Source organism: Petromyzon marinus, chromosome 24 (assembly GCF_048934315.1).
Source record: "Petromyzon marinus isolate PM22_M1 ecotype Great Lakes invasive population chromosome 24, UKy_Petmar_22M1.pri1.0, whole genome shotgun sequence".
NCBI classification, from domain to species: domain Eukaryota; kingdom Metazoa; phylum Chordata; class Hyperoartia; order Petromyzontiformes; family Petromyzontidae; genus Petromyzon; species Petromyzon marinus.
Window position 1 is genome coordinate 10,335,381 of NC_133690.1, and position 18,101 is coordinate 10,353,481.

Genomic DNA, 18,101 nt, shown 5'->3' on the forward strand with positions numbered 1-18,101 from the left:
GTGGCCCACCAGACAATATGCTTGGAAGAACCCTGGTTTTTTTAGATGAATGGGAAAATACAATGAGTGAGCTTGAATGAGAAATGTGTTTAGGTTATCTACCTTGGCGTGCAGTGCGCTTGGGTTTTTTCCATGTTCCAGGGCATTAATCTCTGCCCATGGAAACACTATGTTTTGATTCTCACATCACTGGTTTACAGTTCACTTTGCTTTATTATAAGCAGGACAATGATTTCCTTGCAAGTACATTTTTTTTATACAACTTGGCAAACACGTGCAAGGTACTGGAAGGCATGCCTGGTAAGTGTATGAAGGGTGATCGACTAATTGGAATTGGGCATAGTATCCTGCAACCATGAAGATTCGGGATTTGTGACTTGCGACTTACAACAGTGGACTTGTCACACCCAGGATGATTTAAAACAACTATGAAATACTGCAGTTATAATATCTTGCTATAAATTTCTGCCGTGCTTTAAGAGTCATGTGCTTTGTTGGTGAACAGGCACGCCCATTTTTGTTAAACTGGACGTGTTTCTCGTCATGAGTGGGTTAGTTCGGTAAGTGAAATTCCCACACTGATGTGTCAAAGTGTCACCCGGCCATACGTCAGGCCGAAATGAAACGACTTTTCGATTGCATTCTTCACGTGTTGCGCAACATCCCATGTTTAAACACTGGATCTTTGTTGCTTCTGTTATGCAACATGTTGGCGCACTACCAAGCAATTAAACTCGGCGATGGTCATTGCCTGTGCAGAATAAAATAGAGGAATAGGATGCCCACCCAAGCCCCATTGCCTTCCCCCTTTGGCTTGGCGTTGTATCATAGCCCAACGGTAGTGTATTTGCTGCTTGTTGCAGAGGTTCACGGTTCGAATCGGTGGGGTGTAATAATCGCAATGCGACTACTACGTGCCGTCTGCTTCATAGTGGACGGTAAAGATCCTCTTAACATTATTTGCAAGCAATAGTAGGCCGTTGGGTGCGAGTGTCAGGATGCTAATTTTCCAGGTTATAAAGTTACCCAGAAAATACTCATTTGGGATTATGCATGGCAAGCATTGCCTCCTACTGGCAGTCTCGTGCGCCAGGTCACTCTTGCGAAGGAGAGACAATCTTTGTCTCTGAGTTCTTACCTGGTGACTCAAAATAAACTTGATACTTTATTAGGCAAGGGAACCTGAATAAGTAAACTGTACACGCATTTTAGAACCGTATATAATGCATAAATCTGAAAATGAGAAGTTACTTAAGCATAACTTTGCTTGTTATTTACCTTCCACGAAAATGTATGGCCCTGAACTTTTAATCAGTCTAACTCATAGGGCAAGGTCAGTCTAGAGTAGTTAATCACTTTAAGTCTCGTGCTAAACAACTATACGAACCAATTTACTCCGCCGCCCGTATAGTGTGATGCTCTAGAGTCTATGGCAAGTCCAACCCAGCTATCAGTTATGAGTACGTCTATACGATAAGCACATGAAGATTGTTTTTTTTTTATAAATAGCTGTCATTAGTCCAGTGAAATTATTTTAACAACTCAACATTATCACTGTCCCTGTTGCACGTGTTACAATGTGTGTGTGTGTATCCTACTATTAACAGATAGATGCAGAGCTTTATTAAAATCCAATTGTTGCATTTTCCCCACCAGTACTCCCTTCCTCTGGAGCTGGTCAACCAACACACGCTCACGCAGTGGATGGAGATCTTCCGAGCGGTCGTGGACCGTGATGTTCCCCCGGTGAGCTGGACTAAGTTGCTAGATTTGTTTGTATTTTAGCATCGGCCTTGTTCGTTCCGCTGCTGGATGAAGGCCTTCCCAAGCTATTGCCATCTCACAATCCTATGATGTAATAATGCAACTAGCACATGCACACGAGTTTATTTCATCACTCCATCTCTCTCGGTCGGTGTGTGTTCCATCCCTTTTTTGACACTATCGTTGTTCTCGACCACCAGTCATCATCACCCCTTCAAGCAACGTGTCCTGCCCAAGCCCAATTCCTTTTCTCAAAAGCTTGAATGTCCTCTAATCCATATGTTAAGCTTTCTCTCTCGATGTTTAAATATTGTATTTGTCCTTTATTCATTGAGTCAGAGATGACTACCAAAGTCTTGCAATCCTTCAACAGCCAGTCTTGCAGAGCAGGTGGCCTGTGCTATTAATCTGTGAGTGGTTCACTCTGCAAGTTATCTGTTGATTAAGAATTCAGAACTGTCCTTGACACAATTATATTTACCCTCACATTTTGTGCCTTTTGTGCCATCGTGGGACACTTGGCAGATGCCATAAAACCTATTTGTTATTATTAGGGCAGTGTCCTCATTTCTATTGGTACAAATGGTACACCTTTCAATTACATTGCATTCTTATTCTTGACGGTTGCTCATACTCTGCAGAAAGTGTCGTCGGGTTATTGTCAGCGTGTGCGTGCCTCTCCAGGAGGCGCATAACATCGACGAGGATGAGCGGCCAGAGCTCGCCTGCTGGAAGTGTAAAAAGTGGGCCATGCACATCCTTGCCCGACTCTTTGAAAGGTACGGGCGCAGCCTCGTACTGACATCTCATCTGAAATGCCTCTCTCTTTTGCTGCTTCTGCTTCTCTGCTTGCCATCAGCTATGCTAAGTTACCACCGGTCCGCACAGACAGGTCGATGAGCTCCACTTGTTTTACCGTCATCTCCTGGCCCTGTCAACACAGTGGGGTTTGGTTTGGGAGTTTTTGATAAGTCTCTTTTTTTTGAGCGATTCGCCGACCTTTTGCCACCGCGGCAAAACAGTGCCACCGCCGCCACTGCGTCCATGCAGCCAACATCAAAGTTTACGTTCAGCCCACGCTCACGTCGCGTTCCTGCCAATAATAAGTGAACAATGCAGGCGCATGCGTACTATGCAGCGTTACAGCAAAAAATCCTTTCTACTGCAGTGTTTCCCAGTCCTGGGTACGCAAAAGCATTGCCGACTTTTATTCTTAATGTCGTGTGGTCACGAACCTCAAGTGATCAGAACAAAACAACACATGCTTTGTAGTGGTTTACTTAGCAGTAGTGCGCGTGTGTGGGAGACAGTTGGTTCAGTAGATCGTGAATGGTGCTTTTATATGGTCTGATAATAAGCCACATTAATTTAGCGGTTTATTTTGTTAATGTTACCTTTAACTCTGATAAACTGCATATTTCAGGCTTTCAAAAGAATGCTCGCTCATTACATTTAGCAGAGTTGTCTCGGAGAAGTTCTCCATTCTCCAGACAAACAAGAGATGCAAATAATCATACAGATTAGGCGCTTATTCGGTGAACACGACCACTGGGAAGAGAAAGGTCCTGGCAGCACCACGCCTTGTGTGTGCTGTGCCATACCGTCCTGAGTAGGAGTCCGGTAACAGGACCAATGCTTTACGGGGGGCGGGGGGGGGGTCTATTGTTGCGTGCCGGCCCCTGGGGGTTGGTGTGTGCGGTGTGCCGTCCGTGTCTGGTGCGGTGAGCTCCCGGCGTCCTGCCGGCGCTCGCCGCGTCCACGCCGACCCCCGACGGGGCCCAGAGCAGAGCGGGTGCATAGTACTGGTCGGGGCCCCTTGAGCCACCCCGAGCAGCCTCCACCTACCCACACACTCAGCTGCAGCAGGAGCAGTCGTAGCAGCCCTCGTGAAACGTCTATACTTAGTTGGCTGCATATAAAGCTGTATATCATATACGCTTCTATCACAAGCTTTTAAATGGTATTTAATTTATTGATATTGCTAGAGCTGACGAGGCTAAGGTCCTCCAGTCAAATATAGATGTAGACATAATTACAGATTTTATCTGCTTATTTGTGAACATGAACACTGGGAAGACAAAGGTCCCAACTGCACCACGCCCTTGTGTGCTGTGCCGTACCGGCCTTAATAGGCGGTAACAGCTTTGTTTGCCAACAGGACTAGCACCTACAGGGGTTCTCAATCCTTGTGTGCTGGCCTCTGTAGGTTAGTGTACGCGGTGTACCATCCGTGTTGACACTGACCAGTGGAGCCTGATGCGGAGTGGGTGCATAGTCCTGCTTGGGGTGTGTTTACTCCCCAGCAGCCTCCGTGCACACTCAGTGCACAGCAGCAGCTGCGACCTTCATAGACTAAACACGTGATAAGTGCCATAATGCTGCTGCTGTGAAGTTCTTGTTTTTGATACACGTGAATGTGTCACTGAGAGAGGTCCGTGTGCTCGCCATTGAAGCCAGTTCCTGCAAAGTGGATAGTAGAACTCCCGCACGGAATTAGCAAATGGGACCGTGTACAGTTAAGCAGATTTCAAAGAATGTGTCATCATGATTTGCAGTACTAGTTCATTTTGTTGGTATCGTATGCCTAATGCTGCTGTACAAACAATTTTGCAACTACATCACAAGTCAAAAGTCATTTCTTGCTCACACGAGCTTTGAGGCAGTACTCACCTCCTCTTAACATGAACCCAGCAAGCCTACTACGTCTTAAATTATTTCATTAAATGTGACACGTTCCGTGGTTTTAAGAAATGAATGGTGTAGTTCCATTTGTGGCGATTCCTTCCCGTCACCACTCCCCGTGCCTCTCCGCCTGCAGGTACGGCAGTCCGGGCACAGTGTCCAAGGAGTACGGAGAGTTTGCAGAGTTCTTCCTGAAGGCATACGCTGTCGGCATCCTGCAGGTTTGTGTGTGGGCGCCCGCGGAGCTGCATGCACATGTTTTCTGGGTGCTTGACTCAGGCGGGGCATGAACCAATAAATCGTCGTGCTTGGGGTGCAGTGTCAGAAGGTTATGTATGCGGTGAAGTGTGGCACTTGCCCTGCCGTCATGAGCCGTATGTGTGCTACTGCTCATAGCACATGCCCCGAACGACTGTTTTTTATTGCAACACAACGTGAGCCCGGTACAATACTCCGATCGCAAATGGAGGGGAACAGCGACCCAAATTCGGCGCTGTGGGGAAATTGGACACACTGCTCCACCCAAGTGGAGGACCACGTGTAGGGACATGAAAATCTATTTGGGGAGGGGCAAAGGGGGAAGGGGAACGATTAACTATAACATATTAAGGCGAGACCCCAAATGTTTCTTTAACCTTTGTGTGTGAGCACATGTGTGAAGCTCTCAACCATGAGCTGAGTGGCTAAAATACAGCAGGTTGGCACAGGAGTGCAGATCGTGCAGCTGCCAGTCATATCAGTAAGTTAACCCTGAACACATGGCTCTGTCCCATGATTGGCCATCCAAGCCTTCAGCTTTCTTCAGCAGACAAAAAAACGTGTCTATTTATGTGTGTATGATTTGTTTGTGTGCGCGTCTGTGCATCGTGCGTGCCTCTGTGTATTAACGGCAGCGGTGAAGTGCTGAGAGCACAACATTACAATCTTAGTGACGTTGGCTAGATTTTCCACCATGTAGATGGGTGGCAAGTGGTATGTGAACCTGTTGTCTGCGTCCAAATTGGCTGGCTCTGCCTAAAAATGAATGTCTAGACTAGCGTGAACATCATCACTGGGGCAGTAAATGCAACCAGGCGTAATGCTGGCTGCAGCATTTGCTCATGCGTCGTGCCTACCTTGACAAGTGCTCGCTTAACAGCACTTGCACCTGTGCTGAGTAATGGTTGTTGGGGGGTAATCTTTTGTTCTTTTTGGTAAAGTCACGTAGAAAGAAAATAAATTAAATAATAGAAGACGACGTTTCGATTGCAACACAAGCAACCGTCATCAGGTAGAACTAAATTTGAGCGAGAGACAAAACACAGACACGGAGACACACACAGACACACAACATAGACACACAGACAGACACACAAGCAGAGAGACACAACACAGAGACACAGAGAGAGACGCACAACATAGACACTACAGAGATCCAATGACTCTGTGTCGAGGCCTCAGAGAGAGAGGGGGGGGTGGCAGAGAGAGAGGTGGGTCTGCTGGAGCAGAGAAATTAGCATGTCAATGAAAGACCCAACAAAGACTGGTACATTTTAGAGAGTTGTGTGGAAATCCACCCCGAAGCGACCGATGGAGAGAAAGAGCGATTGGACCAATGAGAGCCTGGTACATTTTAGAGAGAGAAATAGGCAGTTTGAGAAAACAAAATTTAGCAATTTTTTTTTAAATGTGATGCAATGCAACACACAGTTAACGCATAGCCTGGTTGATTATGATCTCCAAAGATTGCTAAAATTATAAGTTAAGTGTGATATTTGACAAACAGAGACACACAGGGAGGTGTGGAAATCCACCCCGAAGCGGCCGGGGGAGAGAAAAAAAAAGTTAAGGCCTCGACACATGCATTGGCTCTCTGTGTGTCTATGTTGGGTGTCTCTCTCTGTGTGTCTCTCTCTGTGTGTTTATGTGTGTCTATGTGTGTCTCTCTCTGCTTGTGTGTCTGTCTGTGTGTCTCCATGTGTCTGTGTTTTGTCTCTCTCAAATTTAGTTCTACCTGATGACGGTTGCTAGTGTTGCAATCTAAACGTCGTACTCTATTATTTATTTTCTTTTCTTTCTACGTGACTTTACCGAAAGAACCAAAGAGTAATTCCTGCAGTCACGAAAGCTTCAAATCAAGTTTGGGTAATATTTTGTCGTTGTGTGCCGGCCCCTGGGGGTTGGTGTGTGCGGTGTGCCGTCCGCGTCTGGTGCGGTGAGCTCCCGGCGTCCTGCCGACGCTCGCCGCGTCCACGCCGACCCCCGACGGGGCCCAGAGCAGAGCGGGTGCATAGTACTGGTCGGGGCCCCTTGAGCCACCCCGAGCAGCCTCCACCTACCCACACACTCAGCTGCAGCAGGAGCAACCACCTCTCATAGACTCCACATGGGGACAGCAGTGATATCTCAACTGGTCCCGGGGTTTCCCCTAGTTTGACTCGGCCTGATACGAGTACCTGGTGTGGTCACTTCAATAGGCTTTTTTATCCACACTTAGGGACACATCTTTTTAAATGAGTACCTGGTTGTGGTATGTCAACGTTAGCACTGAAGAGACGGAGGCAGCTGTGCGTGCTGCTGGTGACACCCCCCCACCCGTCCCCTCCACTCGTGCCTCATGCCTGCCTCAAGAGGTGCTCGCGACTCTCACTTTCCCCGAACAGTGTGGTTATACGGGGAATCTGTTGCGTCTCTTTGTGTGCGTTCGCGTGCAGGTTCTGCTCAAGGTACTGGAGCAGTACGTGCAGAAGCGGTACGTGCCGCCGCGCGTGCTGCAGCAGACGCTCAACTTCCTCAAGCAGGCCGTGGCCCACGCCCTCACGTGGAGAACGCTCAAGGCCCACATGCAGGTCTCTTGGTCCAGTCTAAAGAAAGATTCTGATTCTTCCATTTTCCCACCGCCTTCGCTTCTACACAACACCGTCTCTGCCGATAGGGCTAGAGCAGGGGTCGGCAACCTTTCAAATAAGGATTTTTTTTAGTTTTTGTCCTTTACCAAAATTGTTCAAGAGCAGCATCACACGCAGAGCTACTTGTACACAGACACAGCAGATATACAGTAGACAATAAACACATTCTGACTTAAATATGCAAAATAAGTGATGGAATAAACTGTGTCTGTTTAGTGTTTTCTCCCCTCGTTATTTTTTAACAATGCAGTTTGACTACATTTTGTTGTCACCAAGACGTTCCATAGTGACCCATTCCCTGCAATATTTAATCAAGTATTTTCACGTTAAATTATGTTTTTTTTTTAAAGTGGCTTGCCCGCAATGTGGCTGCCAAAGAGCCGCAAGGGGGAAGCAAAAAAGCCTCATGTGGATCCGGAGCTGCAGGTTTCCAACCCCTGGGCAAGACCATGTGTGTTTCATAAGACAGTAGCATGCGTGATTTTCCCGGTAAGGGGTTCGTTGGGTCTCAGCATTGGGATGTTTGGACAATTCCTCTATTACGGAACGTTTTGTGTGTGGGAGGAAACTGGAGAAGATGCACTAATATAAGGAGATAACACACAGTAGTTCTCACAGCAGATGGATCTATGAGGTCTCGGTCTGTTGTCACTTCACAGCCCAGCTGTGAAGTGACACTCCGCAGCGCTTGTTAACAAGTGTGCACCACTACGCCCAGCCAAACCCCACTTGCTCGTCTCCTTTTGAGCTGATTGATGGAACGGATTCTTGTGTTTTCTCTGTGCATGCAGACGGTGGTGCAAGAGGTGATCTTTCCGCTCATGTGCTACACGGACGAAGACGACGAGCTTTGGAATGACGATCCTTACGAGTACATCCGCTTGAAGTTTGGTGAGCCCCAACTCTTGACCGTGCGCTGCTGTTATTGATTACCCCAAGGTGGGGGTACGGTGGTGCTGACCCACACCGTTAGGCAGCCTTAACTCGGTTGAAAGGGCACGGGCGTAAATGCACATAAGGGGTTGACATGGTCTCATCGTTCATGTGGCGTTGATCTGTATTGAGCAGCACTCTCTTGGAGTCGGCAGTGGTTGTTATATGGAGATAATACTGTCTTAAATGTGTTCTCAGCACATGTGCAAGCTTGTTAGGAATCGGCGAAATTTGTGCTGTCCGAATTTTAAGTCACCATAATGAGACGTAGGTTCTGTATCTGGAGTTTACAGGTGGCATGGTGTTTCTGTTCAAAAGCCATTATCCGTTGAAAATTTCTCAACTATGAAACCGGTGTGCATTGTTGATGGAGTCCACGGATTCCTAGCATCTCAACCTTTATGCCTCCGTGTATAGTAGTCCCTGCATGTTCTTCCTTAACATACTACCACTGTCATGCCGATTGCTGTGCATCCCGTGATGCCGATGTGGACATCTGTCGATGTACATTGACATGCGGCGTCTCTGCTGTGTTCTCACCAGACGTCTTTGAGGATTTCATTTCTCCGACCACCGCGGCCCAGACTCTGCTGTACTCTGCCGCTAGCAAGCGGAAGGGGGTGAGCATTGCAAACAAAGCTACAGCGTGTTTCTTGTCTCGTTGAAGTCGTCCTGCTCTGTAGCCTTGCCCAGGCGTTTGTTTAATTTAATTTAGGCGTAGTGCCAATGTTTTGAAAGACAGTACTCACCGCGGAGAACTGTAGCGACACGACCCCGGACTCTCTGTGCCACACGCCCTCCCTTCATGGCTGTGTGGGAGCCTCAGTACCAATAAAGTTATTTTATTTGACGTGTACGTCATTGGAACAGAACCGGAAGAAAAAAAACTAATGACATCCACGTGCCTCATGGTAATGGGAGAGAGTTAAGCAGCCCAAGTCCTGAGGTGGCGTCGGGTTGAACGTTGGGCCGCTGCTGTCCCCTCGTTCCCAGGTGCTCGAGAAGACCATGGGCTTCTGCCACCAGCTCCTGACGAACCCCGCGAGTGACCCGCGCAGGAAGGACGGTGCGCTGCACATCATTGGCTCACTCGCCGAGGTCCTGCTCAAGGTGGGTGTGTGCGTACCATGTGACGCTCTAACGCCATGTGGCTTTCTGAGCCTCTGGCTAAGGCCGCGTCGGGTTTGGTTGCCGTCTGTCATCAACGGAACTGTGTGGCTCTTTCCTGTGAGGCCCTGTTTTAACATGGTTAGTTAATACGCTCAACTGGTTGTGATTGGTTAATTTAGACGACGATGACTGGAAATTCGGCCGTGGTCACTTTGTGGAGAGATCTGGTATGTATGTTGAACTTCTTTCGCACTGTACGTAGCCAACCGTGCGGGGGAAGGACGACAAACTAAACATGAAAATCAGGTCTAAAGAAATTAACTTTTAAATCTATACAACTTAAAAATGCATAGCTCCAGAGGCTTCCTAATGTCCTTGCGTCATGCAACTGCACGTGTGACCTGCGCTTTGCGTGGATCATTTAATCCTGAATTGTTTGCCTGATGTGGTGTTAACATCAGCATTGGAGAGGCCAAGGCGGTCGGGGGCGTGGTGGTGCTGACGTTGGCGAGAGTGTACGTGTGTGTAAACGCGTGTGGACGTGTGTGCCGCCTACAGAAGAAGCAGTACAAGGGGCAGCTGGAGATGATGCTGCAGAGTTTTGTCTTCCCGCTGTTCAGCTGCGAGCTGGGATACATGAGGGCTAGGGTGAGTTCTCGCACCCGACCACAGCGATTCGATGGCTTCACCGCCTACGCTTGGTTGCCCGGGCCAGGACCCGGCGACATCATCTGCAAGTATTCAGTGCTCTCCCAGTCCTCCATCCGGGACTGGTAGCAACCAGTCCCTCACCTCTGGCTTTGGTTAGCAACTCGCTGCATGAATTCTATGCGTGTTGTGAATCGGGCTTGTTCTCTTGTTAGTGTTATTGCGTGTTGTGAATCGGGCTTGTTCTCTTGTTAGTGCTATTGTGTGTTGTGAATCGGGCTTGTTCTCTTGTTAGTGTTATTGCACCAACGGCAGTGGCGTCTTGCAATGTCACCACCAGTAGGCGGTTGGTAATTTATATTTTGATGAGGCACAATATCCTGCGCTCACGATGATACATGCATCGAGGTAGTTGCATAAATATAAACCACTTACAAATTATGGAAATGAAATGCTATTTCTATTTGTGATAGATTGAACGAGAGACAAACTGGACAAACAAAATAGAGAAAAGGGAATTGATTCATAAATCTAATTTAGATCCCGAGTTGTGGTGATTGAATCATGGGCGGGTGAGGAATGGTTATTTGTCTACCCCATCAGTCTCCGTGCGGAGGTCACTCTTTTATGCTGCAAATGTATTTAACATTCTGTTTAAATCCGTAAAAGTACAAACTCGGATCTCGGAAGCTGAGCAGAAGAGAGCTGAACTCTGGGCATTATTAGAATTTGGCAGCCACCATGCATTACAGGTGTTGGTACAGGCTGCCGTGCAACGTGAATAAAATGCGTGCCCTGCCGTCGAAGCGGAACTGTGCGGCGTTGGCACTGCTTTTTGTGTTTTATTCTCCTTCCCTCGCACCTCCGATTAGCACGGTTGGCTGCAAACGGCGCCAAAGAAGTTCAAGGAATGTACACGCGCGTGTGTGCGCGTGTTTGGCGGCGCAGGCGTGCTGGGTGCTGCACTCGTTCAGCGACGTGCGCTTCACCAGCGAGCTGAATCTGCGCAATGCCCTGGAGCTCACGCGCAAGTGCCTCATCGAGGACAACGAGCTGCCCGTCAAGGTGGAGGCCGCCATCGCCCTGCAGGTGCTCGTCTGCAGCCAGGACAAAGGTGAGATCTGGTTCTGCCCCCTCTTCTCCCTCCCCCCTCCCCCTTCTGTGCAGCACGCGCCCAGACTCTGCTTGGCATCATGCCAAACAGATCCTTGTCCCACGAACCTTGGGATTAGTGTTACGAAAATGGCCAGACCTGCACGTGATTATGTTAACAGATGTATGTGTAATTCTATGCCTGTGTTTGCACATGTGCTTGTGTCTGTAGTGTGTACAGGCACATGCCTGTCTTTATATTTGGGGAGCGGTAGGGTAGTGGTTACCGCATTGCGCTACGAACCCGGTGACCCGAGTTTGATTCACTTTCGCGGCCAACACCGGTGACGATTATTTGAACCAGACCTGGACCTCTCCACGGTCGACTCGGCCTCAAATGGGTACCTGGTGCGATGTGTAAAAACATAAGCACTGGGAGACAAAGGTGGACAGGCATGGTATTGGCCACCCACCTCGTGTGCCATGCTGGCCTTCATAAGTATTAACTAACAGCCATTGGCCCAACTGCTGTGAGCATAGGCTACACCAGGGAACCTTGTGGTCTCCTATTGTGTCTGCGTGTGTTCTAACCCTAGTCCCGTGACCTCGCCCGCACGTGTCTGGCCCGTCGTCTATGCATCCCCCGTGTAGCCAAGGACTACTTGAAGGCGTTCATCGGGCCGGTGATGCAGGCCCTGCTGTACATCATCCGCGAGACAGAGAACGACGACCTGACCAACGTGGTGCAAAAGATGATCTGCGAGTACAGCGAGGAGGTGACGCCCATCGCCGTGGAGATGACGCAACACCTGGTGAGAACGCAGCCAGTGAACCGTGGTGCTCGTAGAGCTGACGGTGCGGCTTGCTGCGGTGGGGGACACGTTGACAGGAGGAAAACGTTGGATGTGGGCATGTAATGACTCTTGCACTCGTGGTGCGTCCAGTAAAATATATATTTTTTCTATATATAGTTATTCTAATTTGATGCCATTGCTTTGGTTAATTGTCGGAATGCACACACAATTGTGAATTACAGATGCAGGAAAATAAGGCGGAACAAACAACAAAGCACACATGAGATAAAGCAAATGAGAATCAAGATAAACTAAACACAAAGTGCCGACTACGAACAAGATCGATGGTGCATATTGAGACGGAACAAATGAGACCATGCATTGAAAACTGACTGCAAACGAGTCCACTCGTGAGACCAAATAATAATGAATTCTTGACTCGAACCTTTTGATTCATCGAAGTAAAGTTGTCAGCAGTCGCTTGTGGTAATGGTGGTGGTGAACTCGATAGTGGGTACCTTGATTAAAGAAGTAGTGGACTTTGATACCGGCAATAGTAGATAACTGTGTTAGCGATGCTTTCTGATGGTGATGAAATATGATAGTGGACCTGCTTCATTGCAGCGAGCCATTGTGTGATGATGGTGCTCCTTGTGGTGAATCGTGATTGGAGATTGACCGTTTTATCTTCCACTTCGCTCCCCACCAGGCGATGACGTTCACCAAGCTCATCTCGAACAACAACAACGACGACGGCAATGAGGAGAAGGCCATCACGGCCATGGGCATCCTCAACACCATCGACACCATCCTCACCGTGATGGAGGACCACAAGGAGGTACGGAACGCGCGCGCACGCGGTGCCGGCAGCGGACGGTTTAACCGTCCGCCATTCCCGCTGTGCCGTGTGTCTGCCGAGTGCCGACGCCAAGCTTGGTTGAGCCCGGTTCACACTTGGATGAGTGATCGTCAATAAAAAATAATGTCACTGCAAGCATTGCGACAGTCGCAATAAAAAAGACGAATCTATAATTTAACTGTTAAGGAGACAACATCTCCGTGCTAAACGACAGCTGCTCATTGCTGTTAGTGTTCGTGGTACCGCTGGTGAACATTTGTTAACATGTCTGTGGTGTGGGGATCAGTGGTGTCTCTCTTGAATAACTTAAATTTCCGTGACTCAAAGTGGAAGCTTTTTTTTGTCATCCCTGGAGGGGATGATGGGCTGAGTCGCTCCCAATCCTGGAGTTGAACTCGCAACTTTTTGATTGCGAGCCGCGCGCTTTGCCACAGCTGCCTAGCCAGACTGTGGATGCATCCATCATTAGCATTAATTCTAGATTTGAAGATTTCGTAACTGCAAGGATTCATACTCTTTGGTTTTTTCGGTAAAGTCACGTAGGTTAAAAAGACACACTTAAGCGTTTGTGCTACGTTGTCCCCACCTGAAGAAGGACGCTTGTGTTGCACCCGAAACGTCGTGATTTAATTTAGTTTTCATTTATTTTATTTATTTTTTACGACTTGACCGAAAAAACCAAAGAGTGAGCATCATTAGCACGTTTCACGTTTCACACCGTCAGTCAGTCCCTGATGCTGTTCGGATATAATTTGGCCCTACACCCAGGCATGTCGCTGATACATGTATTGCGACTCTTCCCCGGTCCTTTGCGCACAGATCACGCAGCAGTTGGAGGGAATCTGCCTGCACGTGATTGGATCAGTCATGCAGCAGCACATCAGTGGTAAGGCTGTGCATTCGTAGAGACAGCAGACCCATGCACGGAAGAGCTGCACATGTACAGCACTTACCTCAGTTCACCGCTGGATGAGTGTCTTCCCATGCCGTGCAGGTGGTGGGGGTTATTTGACCATACTTCTCCCTTCTGGATAGTGCACATTGGTGAAGGTGGGAAGCATAGACTGGGAGCATGTAAGTACAGTAATGGCCATCTGCTGCTCAAAATCTTGGCCAATGGGGCTGACATCCCATTCTAAGGTCATCTCTTGTGCTATTCCCTTTCCATTTGCATTCGGCTCACCAAGCTACCAAACCCCTGTTATGCACAGACAGGGGCATGAACCCACTTGCTGCGCTGCCATCTCTTGCTAACCTTATAGCAAAGTGGCTTTGTGACTTCATAAGTCTCGAAGGAATCCACGAACCCTCGCCTCTGAAACTGTGGGCCACAGCTGGGCGCCACCACACCCATACATCCAACATGGGCAAGTGTGTTCGACCCATGGTCACGTCATATTCATATTCGCCACTTACTGGTGAAGACGAGCACTGGGAAGACAACAAAGGTCTTCGTCACGCCACTCCCTTGTGTGCTGTGCTGGCCTCGATAGCATGAAAGTCTAATGCTCCACGGCCCCTGGGGGTTGGTGTGTGCGGTGTGCCGTCCGTGTCTGGTGCGGTGAGCTCCCGGCGTCCTGCCGGCGCTCGCCGCGTCCACGCCGACCCCCGACGGGGCCCAGAGCAGAGCGGGTGCATAGTACTGGTCGGGGCCCCTTGACCCCACCCCGAGCAGCCTCCACCTACCCACACACTCAGCTGCAGCAGCAGCAGGCCTTGTGAAACAACTCCGTTAAGTTGGACAGAATGATGTTGATAGTGAGGTGGATCGGGGAGCTTTAATGCCTTGTCTGTGGAGTGAGCTGGCACCACTACTGAGACACTGGGTTTGCACAATGGCAAGCACTTTCGATGAGATGCTTTCTCAAGCGCGGTGGCGGTCTCAACCTGGTCGGCAATGACTGCCCTCTGCTGCCCACCGTAAAACACGCGGAGCTCATCTGCCAATATTCATTCTCCTATATCCCCCGAGTACGCATTGAGACTGATGTTGATGAAGAGGAGCTACGGGTGGGTGAATATACAGCAACTAGCCTTTTGCCTGTCCAAGGACGAGTGTATATTGCAGTAAATCTGAAATATTCAATAGAAAAGTTGTTCAGCTCATGATTATTAATGAGGGGGGTGGGGTTGCACCATGTGGAGTGACGTCACCCGCTAAATGGTTATTGGGGAGGGGTGCGGCATGTGGAGTGACGTCACCCGCTCATGATTATTAATGAGGGGAGGGGTGCGGCATGTGGAGTGTGACATTCTTGTGCGTTCGTGTAAATTTCCACGCGGGCATGAATACTAATGAGGCGGGGGGCCTCTTTTGCAGTGACGTCACGCACGGATGTAGCACTGTGCTGCGTAGATTTATGTTTTACCGTCACTTTCTGTAAAGAAACGTCATATTTGAAGCGACTTTGCCTAATAAACGATTTAATTCAGCTCGACCTTCCTCCGCGTTAGTGTAAAAATCCACCCACTAATGGAATATTAATGAGGGGGGGGGGGTGTGGGCCTCGTGTGGAGTGAAGTCACACGCGGGACTGACAGACATTTCTGGGCGATTATAGTAGGTAATGCATTCAGCCGGTATTGTTCTGAGCAGACCCACAGATGCGTGAACACCATCGTATGTCGGTTGAGGTGAAGGGGGGAGCCGTGCCGGTTTGAGCGGCGACGAACGGCCGGGTGACGCAGTGTTACGCGTGTGATTGCGATGCGCAGAGTTCTACGAGGAGGTGCTGTCGCTGGCGTACAGCCTCACGTGCCAGGTGGTGTCGCCCCAGATGTGGCAGCTGCTGCCCATGCTGTTCGAAGTCTTTCAACAAGACGGGGATGACTGCTTCACAGGTATTGGGGTTTCCTCTTCGGAACCTCCCAGCACGTCATAAGGGGAGGGGTGGGGAAGGCTTAACCCAATCCCAGCTGAGTTCTCCTTTATACTTGCGGCTCCAATTAGCACGGTTGGCTACGTATGGCGCGATAGAGGTGTAACGTATGTTTACTCAACCGAGGCTGTGCGTCAGAGGTTGTGGCTGACACTTGTGTGAAACTTCGTTTCCAAAGTGTCTATTGATGGTTCGTAATAGTTTAAAAGTGATGACAAATAAGAATAGGTTTTACCACACAAAACATGAAACACAAACGTGGTCTGATAATATATGTATTATCTTTGGTCCCATACAAAGGTCCCATCGATATACATTAATTATTTAAGCTCACTTTATATGCATCAAATCACTTGTGTAATAACGTTTTCCAATTCGTATATATGTTGTCTGTAATACGGTTGTGGAATATATGTTCAACCACTAGAGGCTGCTACATAGATAATGAAAAAATAATAATCTGTACAATCATACTCTTTGCTTCTATCGGTAAAGTCACGTTATAAAATAAATCACGACATTTCGGGCGCAACACAAGCGTCCATCATCAGGTGGGAAAGCATGGTCTGCTGCTGAGGCAGACTGGTTTGAAATGGGAGGTTAGTTCAAGGGTTTTAAGCGAAGTGGGCGGGGCGAGCGATGATAAAGTGAGATTTGCATGTCAATGTAAGGTCGGAGAGCTACCTCCACGACGACGAAGCTGCGGAGGTGGCCATTGTATTGTGAGAGAGTAGCATGTCAATGTAAGATCGCAGAGCCACCGCCACATCGAGGAAAACGAGCAACGGTGGCTGTGTTAGTGAGACGTTTAACCTGTTAATGTAAAGACATTTAAGCTGTTAATGTAAAACCAGAGAGTCGAAAATAACTACTAACATCGGAAGGTAGGATGGAAACACCACAGCCAGGTTTGATTTAAACCGTCTCGTATTCGCCGGCACCAAACCTCGCGGCTGCGATGTGTTCCAGAGATGATGCCCGTGCTGCACAACTATGTGACGGTGGACACGGACACTCTGCTCGCCAACCCCAAGTACTTGGAGGTCATGTACAGCATGTGCAAGAAGGTGCGCAGTGGGGGGGGGTTCCAGCATATGAGTTGAATGTTGAGTGCAGCAGATTTGATTTGTGATTGTGTGCGTTTGTGCATGTTTACGTGTGTATGATCACATTGATGGTGAGCGGTAGTGTATGGTTTAGTGCACTGCGATACAAACCCGGTGACCTAAGGTTGAATATTTAAACTGGTCCTGGTCCTCCCCGAGGTCGACTCGGTCTCATATGAGCACCTGGTGTGGTGTGTAAAACAACAGTGTGTTAAAGTCTATGAGGGGGATCTTTTTTCTTTGCTTTTCTGTTCAAGGGTGAGCCCCAGCCACGGCTAACATCAGTGTTGAGTGACATCAGAACCAATCAGAATCTGAATCCTTATTCATACTGGAGGAATCCGATAAGCTGTACACAGCTCTTTCACAGATGTTCAGTAGAGGCGGGTCAGAAAGTTACAACGGTCCTTAGCGCCCCCACCCCAGTTTGACTCATCCTTAAAGGAGTACTTAATGAGTGCTTGCCGCCGTGCTTTAGCGCATGTTATCGCGCTTGTACCATGTGACCCCCCACCCCGCGCGGTTTCTGCGTTACGCGTTTGCCTTGTGACAGATCCTGACGAGCGACGCCGGGGAGGACGCCGAATGCCACGCCGCGAAGCTCCTCGAGGTCATCCTCCTGCAGTGCCACGGCCGTGGCATCGAGCAGGTGTGGGCCTCCCCGACGCTCGCTCCGTTTCGTCACCCACCTATTAAAAACGCACGTTTTTCCTTTTTTTTTTACCGGGTAATAACCCACTGATCTATACAGGTCTTTTTCAGAAGTGACCTGGCTATCACAGACGATGGCTCAACAAAGTGACTTATCGCGTGGAAATTTACCGGGGCCACGTACTATACACGCGTGTTTCTAAAATGTGGAGGGGAAAAACGGGAGGACCCGGAGAAAAATCCACGCGACCACGGGGAGGGAGACATTCAGACTCCAAATATACAACAGGCGTCTGTGTCGGCAATCGAACCCATACCGAGGGAGTTGACATCTCGCCACCGCGGCACCCACCTGCGCTCGCTACCGCATCGCTGCGCTTGCCGTGTGCAGTCTGCGCTCATTCTGCCTGCGCTACTGCCGGTCCCTTGCCCGCCATTGTTGTGTTGTTCATATACGCCTCTTCTCGGGCCTGTTGCTTCAGAATCTTTATTTATCCTGGAGAAATCCTATGAGCTACGAAGCTCTTTTTCTCAGATTTCCAGTAGGGGCCGGTCAGAAAGGTACAACAGCAAACAACACAAAAAAACATTAGGAGTGCAAATGTAAGGAATGTAAGTTCAGATTGCATAGGTACACCACTTCCGAAGCTTGGGCAGAGGCAGCAAAACAACAGCAAAAACAGTCCCTGACTGTT

At 48.8% G+C, this 18,101-nt stretch overlaps 1 protein-coding gene across 1 annotated transcript in view; it reads left to right on the forward strand.

Moving 5' to 3' along the window:
* Positions 1–18,101, forward strand: part of LOC116945530 (importin-7-like) — a 41,731-nt gene that overhangs the window by 12,683 nt on the left and 10,947 nt on the right. The window contains exons 6-20 of the mRNA XM_032959901.2: positions 1,657–1,746; positions 2,449–2,543; positions 4,583–4,667; positions 7,140–7,274; positions 8,126–8,225; positions 8,811–8,887; positions 9,261–9,377; positions 9,936–10,025; positions 10,974–11,139; positions 11,769–11,929; positions 12,621–12,749; positions 13,590–13,656; positions 15,486–15,611; positions 16,619–16,716; positions 17,309–17,404. Of these exons, the coding sequence (XP_032815792.1) occupies positions 1,657–1,746; positions 2,449–2,543; positions 4,583–4,667; positions 7,140–7,274; positions 8,126–8,225; positions 8,811–8,887; positions 9,261–9,377; positions 9,936–10,025; positions 10,974–11,139; positions 11,769–11,929; positions 12,621–12,749; positions 13,590–13,656; positions 15,486–15,611; positions 16,619–16,716; positions 17,309–17,404 (1,632 nt within the window). The remainder of the gene's footprint in view (positions 1–1,656; positions 1,747–2,448; positions 2,544–4,582; positions 4,668–7,139; positions 7,275–8,125; positions 8,226–8,810; positions 8,888–9,260; positions 9,378–9,935; positions 10,026–10,973; positions 11,140–11,768; positions 11,930–12,620; positions 12,750–13,589; positions 13,657–15,485; positions 15,612–16,618; positions 16,717–17,308; positions 17,405–18,101) is intronic.